This window comes from Meles meles, chromosome 20, assembly GCF_922984935.1.
Source record: "Meles meles chromosome 20, mMelMel3.1 paternal haplotype, whole genome shotgun sequence".
Classification (NCBI taxonomy): Eukaryota; Metazoa; Chordata; class Mammalia; order Carnivora; family Mustelidae; genus Meles; species Meles meles.
Window position 1 is genome coordinate 18,237,871 of NC_060085.1, and position 12,533 is coordinate 18,250,403.

A 12,533-nucleotide genomic window follows, 5' to 3' on the forward strand; every position below is an offset into this window, starting at 1 on the left:
GGGGGTAGAAGGAAAGGATGAAAGAGGGAGGCTCATCAGGGCTTCTGGATTCTCTCCTGTTGCCTTGGCCCCAGCCACCTGGAGACACAGAAATTTTGGAGCTGAACAGGGTTTATGGATCACTGACAAGAAGAGAGGCTTTGAATGGGGAACGGAGCTGGGCAAGGTCACCAGGCAAGCAGGAGGGGCTGCCCAGGTCAGGAAGCTGAAGGTCTCATCTTCCTCATTGGCGGCAAATGTGGAGATGGGAAGTCTGATTTTGCAATGGGTCCCTGTCCCGCGGTGGGTATTCTTGCACAGGCCAGGGTGGGATTGCACACAGTGGCCTTGCCTTTCCCAGGAGGACACATTCTTTGGTTTGACATTTCCTGTTTCCCCCACCATATACCTTGCAACCACCACCAGGGGATGACAGATGGGCCCTAGAAGCTGACATCCGGGCAATATCTGGGTTTCCCCTTTCTGGCTGGACAGAGCTTTCTGGGACACCATGTCCCAGGCCCCTCTTGGGAATCACTCCAGAAAACAAAGGCATATGTGCTAGAAATGACCCATCACCACCCCCAGGATGTGGAGCTTCTCTTTCGACAGCTGTTCTCTAAAGCTGGCTCTGGACCCACTGGTTGTTGGAGCCCTCTGAGGGCAGAGCCCAGTGCCGGGTCCTGAGAGGCGCCCAAAGATGAAATGGGTCCTCTCCCCTAGGGAACCTGTGAGATGAAGGGAATGCAGAGGCTTGCCCTCGGGAGCCTCTGTCTGGGGACAAACTTGGCACATTTGAGAAGCCCTGGGGGGAGGCTAGACAGATGGAGTGGCTTTGGGGACTTCAAGTTTGAGGGGGCAGCTCAGGCCTCATGACTCTTGCCTAAAGGGATAGGTAGCCTTATCCTGGGGACGAGCCTCAGACTAAAGGGCAGGTTGGTGAGCTGCCTCCCATCCTGTAGTTGGGTGTGGGGTGCATCATAGAGGATACTAGTTGGGGGTGACATTGGGCCAGACCTCCCAGAGGGGCTGACTCTGAGGAAAAAGGTAACAGGACCCTGGGGCAGTGGGTGTGGGTGTTGGCAAGGAGGGCACAGCTCCCAAACCTGCGTGTGGGCATGCACCTGTTGGGGCACGGTTGAGTTGGAGTCACTGCTGGGCAAGGAGACCTGACCTTGACCTCACTCACCAAAATCCCCCGTCAGGGCAAGACGTGACAGGACACATGTGTCCATATGCAGACATTGCAGGACATGGAATCCCCATCCTGAAGATGAGGAGAGCCCACTGAGGCCCAGGAAAACAAAGCAACTTGTTCCAAGTCACACAGCTAGGAAAAGATGGTTCTCGCGATGCCCCCATTCCAGGTCATCTGGCGGTCTGGTCCTGCAGCGGGGAGAGACACCCAGTAGGAATTGCGGAGTCTGGGCAGAACCGATGCAAAGCCCTGCTTGACCAAGAGGCCACTGGGGCAACAGCTGGCCTGTGAAACGAGGTTGCACAGCAGCCCATTTCTCCTTCCTTCTCCCAGGACTGAGTGTGCAACCAGCATCATGCGTCCAGGCTGCCACCTCCTGGGGTGCCCTGCCCGAGTCTCCAAGAGTCCCATGGGACCCTGGAGACAGAAACTTCCCCAAGGCTCACAGCCTCATGGCCGTTGCACAGGGGAGCTGGGACTAGCATGGCGTCTGGACCCTTCTGTCACGCTGGCTGACCGTTTCTCACAGTGATGCTCTCTCCACACCCCCAGACCCAGCCACCCTAGCCTGAGTTCTCAACCAGAGCATTGGACAGAGACAGTCATCTGGGGTCAAGTCAGAGGAGTCTTTCTGGAGGAAGCAAAGAGGAGTAAAGAGGAGGAGGTGCTCTGACTGGTCAGAGTTCAGGGGGAGCCTTCACAAGGCGGAGGGGCATGCCGAGCGGAAGGATCAGGTGCAGAGGTCAAGCAAGAGAAGGAGGCTCAGAGGAGTCTGGGCCATTTGCGTATTTAAGGCAATCCTGGTGTCCAGGGTGTGCAAGACTGCCAGTGATAGCAAGGGGCAGCAACAAGACTCCAGGCTCTGGGGGCACCTGGGTGGCTCAGTCAGTTAAGCGTCTGCCTTCGGCTTAGGTTAAAATCTCAGCATCCTGGGATCGAGCCCCACATCGGGCTCCCTGCTCAGCGGGAGTCTGCTTCTCCCTCTCCCACTCCCCCTGCTCATGCTCTCTCTCTTGTTCTCCCTCTCTCTCTCAAATTGAGAAATAAAATCTTAAAAAACAAAGAACAGAAAGACTCCAGGCTCTGATACCAACTCAGGAGGCAGGTGGGCTCCTAAAGGCAGAGGTTTGAAAGAGCCCCTAGAAAACTGCTGTGGATGATAGGTTTTGGCATGGGAAGTGTCTGGAACCTCGAGGAAGTGGAGTCTGAGACTATGGTCATGCTCCAGAGGAGAGAAGATGATGAGAGCAACCAGAACATTGGGGCACATAGGTGGCTCAGTTGGTTAAGCATCTGCCTTTGGCTCAGGTCATGATCTCAGGGTCCTGGGATCGAGTCTGGCTTCGGGTTCCTTGCTCAGGAGGGAGTCTGCTTCTCCCTCTCCCTCTGGCACTCTCCCTGCTTGTGTGTGCTCTCTCTCTCTCAAATGAATAAATAAAATCTTAAAGAAAGAAAAAGAAGGAAACCAGGACAGAGGGCTATGGGGGAGGTCAGAAGGGATTGTTCCCAGGAAGAAGTTGCAGGCGGGGCACACCCCAAGCTTTCATCTCAGGGTTCATGCAATGGCACTGAGCAAAACAGCAGGCCCGGTGACCTACTGGAGACAAGCAGGGGTATTCATGGGGGTCTTGGATGTAGAGATACAGACCAGGTCTGTCTCTGATAACTGGTTTCCTGAGAAGGGATGTCCCCAGGAAGATGTGGGGATTAGGAAGAGAAACAGCTCAGGATACAATTCTGAAAGCCCCACCCACCCACCCATATTAGAGAAGGGTCCCTTGGAGGAGATTGAGAAGGAGTACCAGGGACATGAGAGGGAAACCAGGAGAGTGGCATCAGGGGCAATAGAGCAGGGGTCATCGGTTCCTGCGCAGGTAAAGACAAGGCTTGAGAGGGAGCAGTGCATCCAGCGAGGGCTGGCCGGCCAACGGCAGCCTTGAGTGTGAGAGAGAGTGAAGAAGGGGGTCAGTGAAGGTAGATGACCCTTCCTCGGGCTTGGGTGGGGAGGAGCCAGGGCAATGGGCCCTAGCTGGGGGTGGCTTCGGCCATTTTTAGACTGAGAAAGGCAGTGGAGAAGACCCAAAAAAGGGGGACAGCCAGAGCTGAGCCCCTGAGCTGTCTGAGGGCTAGGTCCAGAGAATAGGATGTTGGGGCCTTGAGGGTTTCCCTTACAACTGACTGCGGGGGTCAGGCTCTAGAGGACGGGTGGTTACTGTTATTATTCATTCCTCAAATGTTAACTGAGTGCCAACTGGATGCAAGGCAGTGCCTAGAGCTGGAGATTGAGTGGTGAATACGCTCTATTACCCTGATTCCTGGGGAGAAGGATGTTGGACAGCTGCCTGTCTCCCTTTTTCTTCGGGTACTCAACTCTCTTGAGCAGCCCTGGCAATGACACTCCCCTGTGGGGCCCAGGAGAGGCCAACACATTGCCGGGGCGATGGAGAAACTATTTCTTTAGTCGCACGTGAGGACCACTTGCCCCGTGAGGCAAGGACAGGAGGGACTGAGGCAAGCCTCTGCCCACATCCTGGCAGGCAGCCGGTGACGGGTGGGTCAGGAAGGCTCCTGGTTGGGTCTTTTCATCAGGCTCAGGCTGGGCATAAAGAAGCGACGTGCAGGTTGGGAGGAGGTCGACTTGGGGACCATGGAGACCCAGAGGGACAGCACCTCCCTGCAGCGGTGGTCGCTGTGGCTACTGCTTCTCGGCCTGCTGATCACTCCGGCCGCCTCACGGACCCTTAGCTACAGGGAGGCTGTGCTCCGTGCTGTGGACAGCTTAAACCAGTGGTCCTCAGATGAGAATCTCTACCGTCTCCTCCAGCTGAACTCACAGCCCCAAGGAGTGAGTCGGGGAGGGTGACAGTGGGAGGGACGCTCTGCTCTGTCTGGCCAGCCAGGATGGCCATGCTGTCCTTTCCTTTGTTCATGCTTTGCTCATGTCCAGAAGGCTTTTCTCTAAGTGTGGTCCCACCTCTTCCAGGAAACCTTCCCAGAGCTGTGTGCCACCCCCCAGCTCCCCCAGCATGAGCGCTCCTTGCCTTAGAATCTGTGCTGTGTGAAGAGGTGCCAGTCCCATTCCGCCTTCTGGAAGTTCTGGGGATGAGTGGGATTACTGGCTCTGGGATGTGACTTCCCTGCCCACGAAACGGCTCTGCTCAGCCTTGAGATTCCAGTGGCAATGTCTTTGCCTCCAGGAGACCCCTGGTTTCCTGAGGCTCCCTGACAAGGGCGTGCCACTCATTAGAGCTTGTCTGGGGTCTGCTCATGCTCTTAGCTTGGGTAGGGCGGGAATGGGCTCTGCCCTCCTCACCTATGTGCCTTAGCTCGCAGCCAGCGTCAGACACATAGCAGGGGCTGTTGAAAGGCTGCTCTCCTAGCTAGGAGGTTGGTCAGGGCACGGGCTGGGGCAGCTGGGCAGGGATACAGATTAGAGAAGGCAAACATGAGCCTGAGTCTGGTCTTCCCACTTCCTCCCCTGAGCAGGACCAGAACCCAAACATCCCACAGCCAGCAAGCTTCACAGTGAAGGAGACTGTGTGTCCCAAGACGACACAGCAGCCCCTGGAGCAGTGTGATTTCAAGGACAATGGGGTAAGGCGGGGGGGCGCCCGCAGATGCCCCCCTGGGAGCTGAGCAAGTGGCTTCCTGGGACTATTTCCAGCCACTGGGGTGAGGCTGTGAGCTTATGGCACAGGGGTTCCAATTTGACCCAGAGCCTCCTCTTCTCAGCTGGTGATACAGTGTGATGGGACAGTCAGCCTGGACGAGGACAAGAGCTTCTTTCACCTCAGCTGTGAGGTGAGTGGCCCCTTCTGGGTTGCCGGGGTTAACAGGGAGTGATGTACAGAACATCCCATGGGCCACTTAACCATGTCACATCCAGGCAGAGAAAGCCCTTCCTACCCTGGGCTTCTCCCTTAACCTGAGCCTCAGGTCTCCAGGACTGTCTCTGCAACCCCTTAGAACAGTGGTTCCCAAAGTGTGATCCTGAGAACCTGGGAATTTGTTAGAAATGCAAATTCTCGGGGCGCCTGGGTGGCTCAGTGGGTTATCTTCTGCCTCCAGCTCTGGTCATGATCTCGGGGTCCTGGGATCCAGCCCTGCATTAGGCTCTCTGCTCAGCAGGGAGCCTGCTTCCCCCCTCTCTCTCTGCCTGCCTCTCTGCCTAGTTGTGATCTCTCTCTCTCTCTCTCTGTCAATCAATAAATAAAATCTTTTTAAAAATGCAAATTCGCAGTCCCCACTCAGACCTACAGAATTAAATTCTGGGGTGGGGCCCCACGATTCATATGTTAACAAACCTCCAGGGGATTCAGACTCCTTTTGTGGCTTGAGAACTAGTTTGTGTAAGAGCTTTCAGCTGTGAGACCCTGTGAAGCCCCTGCCTTCTCTAGGCCAGTTTCTTCCTCCGTGGGTGTAGGGATTCAATCAACCACATACTCAGGAGGTTAGACCCAGAGGATGACCTGGAGTCCCAAGGCGCTTGGGGTGGCGCAAGAAGGGGAATGTGTCTAGGATGGGAGGGGTTTTGTCTTGACCGTGGGTCCCAGCCAGCCCCCATAAAGAAACTGTTTCCTTTTGATGCACAGAACCTGGAAGTCAGCCAATTTGGCTGGCTGAGCAAACGCCTCAGGGGATTGGGGCGGAGTATTCGCAAAAGGATTAAGAGAATTGGCCAGATTATTGGCCCGATCATTGGACCAAGAATATTCCCGAGAATCGGCCCGAGATTCGGAGGACACTTTTCCAAGTATCAGCCGCCCCAGGAAGAGTCCTAAGCGTCTGCTTTGCCCTGGCTCTGGCCTCTAGACCCTGAAAAATAAATTTTTGTGAAAGCAACTTCCTCCAAGCTTCAATTTTACTTGTCTTGCCTCCTACTTACCATGACAGAATCTTCAATCCTGGGAGGGCTTGCGCGTGTGTGCGTGCGTGTGTGTGTGTGTGTGTGCGCGCGCGCGCGAACACGCACCCACGCAAAACACAGAGGTCTGCGCCGCTCTTCCACCCGGAAGGGCATGGGGTGAGGCTGGAGGGCTCAGAGGGCAAGGACGGTGTCTCCATTCTCAGGGTTCTTCCCCGTGCCCTTCAGATGCCTCCCACCATCCTCGTTGAACACCAGCAGTGGTGAAGGAGATGCACCCTGTGTGTAGTGGTAGTGGAAAGGCTGCAGAGCTGTTCCTGCTCCCGTGGACATAACAGCTGGGGGAGGGGCCAGGCATTCTGTCCAACACAGAGAGGCAGTTCAGTCTCTTGGCTGGCTGGGTTCTAAGGTCAGCCTGCTGGTACAATTCCCATGAAGTTCCAATTCCCCTTGAAAAGCCTAACTCTGGGGTTGCCTGGGTGGCTCAGTGGGTTAAAGCCTCTGCCTTCTGCTCAGGTCATGGTCCCAGGGTCCAGGGGTCAAGCCCCGCATCTGGCTCTCTGCTCCGCGGGGAGCCTACTTCCTGCTTTCTCTCTGCCTGCCTCTCTGCCTACTTGGGATCTCTGTCAAATAAATAAATAAAATCTTAAAACAAAACAAAACAAGAACATAGCGCCTCAACCGTGGACTGTAAGCTATCTGTATAGCCTTAGCACCCAATACCGGGGATGCACCAGGGCACCCGGAGTGAATGAATCCCATTTTATTTTGTTTTGTTTGAAGAGTTATTTATTTATTTGAGAGAGAGACAGCTTGTGCGAGGGAGTATGAGTGTGGCGGAGGGACAGAGGGAGAAGGAGAGAGAGAATCTCAAGCCTCCTCCTGGCTGAGCGTGGAGCCAGAAGCAGGGCTTGATCCCACCACCCTGAGATCATGACCTGAGCCAAAAATCAAGAGCAGATGCTTAAGGGACTGAGCCACCCAGGGGCCCCGTGAATCCTATTTTATACCCCCCTCTGCTCAACACCAGAATGCTTTTCAGTAATAGCTCTGTATAAGTCAGTAATAATTTTTATTTTCTCAATTTATTCTTTAGGTTTCTAACAACCTAAAGGGGGGGGAATTGAAATTTAAAGTCATTTGAATTCAATAAAATATTATATATATGTGAACATAGCCTGATCACACCGCTCTGAGGACTTCATTGGGTTATTACGGCAGCGCTGACCTTCTGGGCTGGACACGACAGGCAACAACACACAACAGAGGCAATAGGTGAAGCACAGAGCGACCAACTGACACCCGCATGCGGTGCTCCTTTCCTAGACGGTGTTCACTGAGTCAGGGGGTTAATAAGCAAGTCACAGGTAAAGTGCCTTCCCCTTGGTTAGTTGCAGGGGCAGTCATGCAATCCCAACTGTGCCAATGTTGTATGTTGGCCTTGGCCTATCGATGGCCAGTGTTGTGGCTAGAGCAGCCCTCATGGTTCTTGTTATAATTGCAAGATGCCCTTCAGCTGTAACCGTTAGGAAACTCTGAAAGAAAAAAAAAAAGCAAGTGTATTACTTGTAAGACCTGGGAACTACAAGGCACACTTAGGGCCACACAACGAGTCCCTAGGAAGAGAGAAGAAGCAAGAGAGAGCAAGCCTGGGGATCTGCTTTTGTTGGGGTGGAGTGTGAGGGCCTAGGCTCACTTACTTCTGACGAATTCAAAGGAAGAGGAAAAAACCAAGTGGTCCAAATGGTCAGTTACCGAAATCAACCAAGATCTCTAAAACAAAGGACCTTCGGTGTGGGGAGTGTAAGGGCCTGGTTGGCCAGAGGGAGCCATTTCGTTGTGGGCTTGGGTTGATCCTGCCCCTCCCGGAGGAACTTGCTTGCAGGCCCCGAATATAGGGGCGGGCCAGGCCGGATGGAGACATCCAATTAGTGGGGCGCGCATATATTTGTTATGGTAAGTTGGAATTCAATTGGCCACCCGTATAGCTGACCCAGCGTGACTGTGCAGTTTTCCCTGTGTGTTGCAGTCTCATCGGCCACCTGTGTGTGGACCAGGCTCAATCACCTCTATAAAGGTTAGTCTGTGAGGCAAGGTAGTAGTGAGAGCTTTGGGGTCGTCGGGGTCGTCCGGAGCAGCATCGTGGGGGAGCATCGTGGTGATGAGCGTCATGCATGTCTCCGGGGAGCGGCCTCGCCAGGGAGCCCCAATGCCAGGAGCGTCGTGGTTGGGTGAGGGGAGTCGCCAGGGTCGGTGTCCTGGTCGTCATCACCTCTTTGAAAGAGACGGCCCCGACCGGTCGGTTTGATTTTTGATAACTTGGTGCGAAATAAAGCTTTGCTTGACTTTCGCATTGTGTCGGTCTCGTTCCTTTGATCACGGACCCTAACAGGGAGGTGGCCTGGCTTTTTTTGTTTGTTTGTTCGTTTTGTTTATTGGGCCTCTCAAGCTTTTGCTCCCCTCTGCCATCCAGGAGTTCCTCTATTTTTCATGCCGGTCACTAATCATTTGCCAGACATTCCATGTTAATGCTGTGAAGAGGGCTACTTGGTGGCCTGGCTTTTTACCTAGCCGAGTGGCTGGCCATGTGTTTATTTGAGACAGCCACCTTTGCTATTTTATTATTTATTTTATTTTATTTTTTAAGGATTTTTTTTTAATTTGACACAAATTAAATCAGGCGAAGGCAGCGAGGCAGACAGAGAGAGAGAGGGAAGCAGGCTCCTTACCGAGCAGAGAGCCAGAAGCGGTTGGGGCTCGATCCCAGGACCCCGAGATCATGACCTGAGCCAAAGGCAGAGGCTTTAACCCACTGAGCCACCGAGGTGCCCCAATTTTATTTTATTTTTTAAAGTCAGCCTTACAACCAATGTGGGACTTGAACTCATGACCCTGAGATCAAGAGTCCACTTACTGAACCAGCCAGGCACCCCTGAGGTAGCTATCTTTGAAGTGGATACCTGGGCAATCAAATCCTTTTATTTTTTTTTTTTTAAGATTTTATTTATTTATTTATTTGTCCGAGAGAGAGAGAGAGAGAGATCACAAGTAAGCAGAGAGGCAGGCAGATAGAGAGGGGGAAGCAGGCTCCCTGATAAGCAGAGAACCCCAATATGGGGCTCCATCCCAGGACCATGAGATCATGACCCGAGATGAAGACAGAGGCTTAACCCACTGAGCCACCCAGGTGCTCCGGGGGCAATCAAATATTAAGTTGACGTTTGCATTATAAAAAAAGTGAAAACCAGCTACCTGTCAGGGTTTACACTACAGACTGGCTGGGCAGAGGCCCCAGTGAATCTTGGCTTTGATACGCTGCAGTGAGTGGATCCCACTGGTTGCCCTTGTTGTTGTTCCAATGAAGGATTTTGATGAACTCACCTGCTAGGTTACCAGGGTTGAGAACAGATAGATAGTTCTGAGTTATGACTCTGAGCAGTTGCCTTGGCTCGGTTCTTTCGGGTTGTACTAGATGTGGGGCTAAAGGAGATTTGGGCTAACCCCCAGGTCCAGCACATATAGGGCCTGCCTGGAGATGGTCCTTCTTGCCCAGTCCCTTGGGGGCATATGGCCTTGCCCAGGGAGACCCAAGCTGGCATATCATTTCCCTTCTACCCTCATAGTCTGGTGGTGAATCCAGGGGCAAACTGAGCTGGGGCCTTTGTCCCCACCTTACGTCAGGACATGAACTTGAGTTCATTCCAGACCTGAAACTTTACCCTCCTGGAGACAGTAAGCCCCACAGAGGAACTCGGAAGACCTCTAGAGAACTGTGGCTTTCTGGAAAAGGAGGTAAAGTAGGGATCACACCAGAGAGATCTCTTCCTCAAGGGTCGTCATGTGTCCTCTTCCCTGGTTGCTTTGGCTTCTGTTCTGCCATCCCTTCTGTCTGAGCCTCCTGGTGAGTCAGCTGGCTGGGCCTTACCTCTTCTTGTGGGTCTCCTCAGAGGGACAGGGAAGCCGAAAGGTGAGAGGGTAGCTTGAGGTAGCAAGGTACCTTCCTGAGTGGGCCACTTCAAGGATGAAAGCCAAGGACACTCCCTCCAGAACCCAGTGGGGCCTTGAACCAAGCTGAGGAAACCACAGAGAAGCTAGGGCTTGGGAACAGGAGAGGGGATCGTGTTCATCCCAACTGATGGTTCCTGCTGGATGGTGGGACAGCAGGGAGGAAGGCATCTGGGCTTCCAGAGTTTCTCAGAAGGTCTGCAGCAGGGGACTTAGAAGAGGTCCCCCATGTGATTCGGGCAGATTCCCATCTCCTCAGGAGATTTGCCGCTGAAGGCCAGCTGCACCCAGTGGACATGAAGGCGGCCTCCTCCAGAGATAGAACTCGCAATTAGAATCACCGCCCACTGCGGACGATACGGCACTGCCTGAGGGAAGAACCCTGGGAACCCCAATTTTCCTGTGTGAGGGGGGAACTCCGCACCTGCCTGTGCAGGAGGGTGGGGCCTGGGAGTGCGCATGTGTGTGGGGGAGTGTGTTTCCTTTAAAAAAAAAAGTTTTGGGGCACCTGGGTGGCTCAGATGGTTAAGCGTCTGTCTTTGGCTCAGGTCATGATCTTAGGGTGCTGGGATGGAGCCCCGCATGGAGCTCTCTGCTCAGCAGGGAGTCTGCTTCCCCTGCCCCCTCTGCCTGCCTCTCTGCCTACTTGTGATCTCTCTGTCAAATAAATAAACAAATAAAATCTTAAAAAAAATAAAATGTTTTTAATAGGAATGATTTTTTGTACTTTGTTTTTTGTTTTGTTTTGCAGTTTCTTAAAGGATTTTGTTTATTTATTTGAGACAGATAGATACAGAAAGAGCATGAGCAGTGGGAGAGGGAGAGGGAGAAGCAGACTCCCAGGTGAGCCAGGAGCCTGAAGTGGGGCTCGATCCCAGGACCCTAGGATCATGACCTGAGCCAAAGACAGACGCTTAACCATCTGAGCTACCCAGGCACTCCGGGAGTGTGTTTTCTGTGTGTTCCCTCTGACTGGGACTCCTCAGTGACTTCTCCTGGGGTGATGGTGGACCCTTCCCCTCATTGACTCTAAAGTTGGTGACTATCTCTTTTGAGCAAGGGGTCCCCTGCCTTGGAGGTCATTCCCACTGGGGAGAGATTTCCTGTGAAGGGGAGGGGAGATGCTTTCCTCTCTTCAGCCCTAGTCCAGTGAGTTTGGAAACTCAGAGCCCTCAGAGCAGCCCTGGGGCCCTTGCCATCACCAAGGCAAAAAAACCTGTGTCTTTGGGGTTGTCATGGTAACAACACCTTGAGAGCGAGCCTGGGGCCATAGAATCTTACAGCCATGACTGCCCCTGGCTATGCTGCCTCTGGTCTCTGCCCACCTGAGCCTGGATGTGCTGCGTGCGGGACTTTCCTGTGCCATCTGGCCCCTCTGAGTTCAGAGCAGTCCTGTGAGGAGGTCAGGGCAAGGGATCACCACAATTCCCATTTGGCAGAGGAGGAGACTGAGACCAGAGAGTGGGTTGCCTAAGGTCACAGAGGGAGGTCTTAGTGGGTCAGATTTTTTTCAGCCGAGCCTATACTGTGACCACACCTGTTTCCTTGGGATAGCTTCTGTCCCTCTGCACCCAATTCTTCAGCTCCAGAACCCCGTCCCAACCTTCTTTACCTCTACCATCTTGTCCTGTTTCCTTTTCCAAAGCCCACCTGGGTCAAGAGACTGAGATTCAGCTTCAATGGGTATATTAGAAATGCAGGGGCTGAACTGGGAGGTGGCTGGCCAGGGGCAAGGACCAGGGCTTTTCCTCAGGTGTCTCCCGACCACAGAAGAGGACAGAGATTTGAGGCATCCCTGCAATCCTTGTGCAGGCCTGAGGGATGCTCTATTCCCTGGGAAGCTCAACACTACTACAGCCTTGGCCTGGCCTCGGTAGAGCCTTGAGGCCTCCGGTCTAACCAGCTTGCTTCCCACCCACACACATGCTTCACTCTTCACATGAACTAGTCACTACTCATGGAACTTGGTGGACCTTCTCACTGTCACGCCTTGGTTCACACTGTCTATATTTGCTGTGTGTGTGTGTTTTTTTATTTAATTTAAAAATTTTTTCAGTGTTCCAAAATTCATTGTTTATGCACCACACCCAGTGTTCCGTGCAATGTGTGCCCTCCTTAATACCCACCACCAGGCTCACCCCAACCCCCTCTACTGGCTGTGTTCACTGGTCTTCCACCATACCATGGCAGACCCCTCTAACACAGATATTGTGTCCTTGTGCATCTTCCTGCTGAACGGGGAGATCTTGGGAGTGGAGATCACCTCTGAATCATCTCTGGCCCTCCACCGTACACATGGCATAGAATCGAAAGGCATCAGGACATTTTGGAAGCACACATAGGGCGAAGGTAACTATGGTTGTCTCTGCCACTTTGGATTTTTTAGGGCACTTCTCGTGGATTCTTTCATCATGTGAATGGAAGAAAGAATCTCATCGTGATCGGGATTGGGCTGCTCCCAGGACCCACAGGGGACCCGGGACGGGG

The 12,533-nt window shown here is 53.2% G+C and overlaps 1 protein-coding gene across 1 annotated transcript; it reads left to right on the forward strand.

The window, feature by feature from the left end:
* The first annotated feature begins 3,824 nt into the window (after positions 1-3,824).
* On the forward strand, positions 3,825-5,958 carry LOC123932206 (cathelicidin-6-like). Its single transcript, XM_045989959.1, has 4 exons — positions 3,825-4,022; positions 4,664-4,771; positions 4,910-4,978; positions 5,770-5,958. Exons 1-4 carry the CDS (start codon positions 3,825-3,827, stop codon positions 5,956-5,958), a joined length of 564 nt encoding a protein of 187 aa, XP_045845915.1.
* The last annotated feature ends 6,575 nt before the right edge of the window (positions 5,959-12,533 follow it).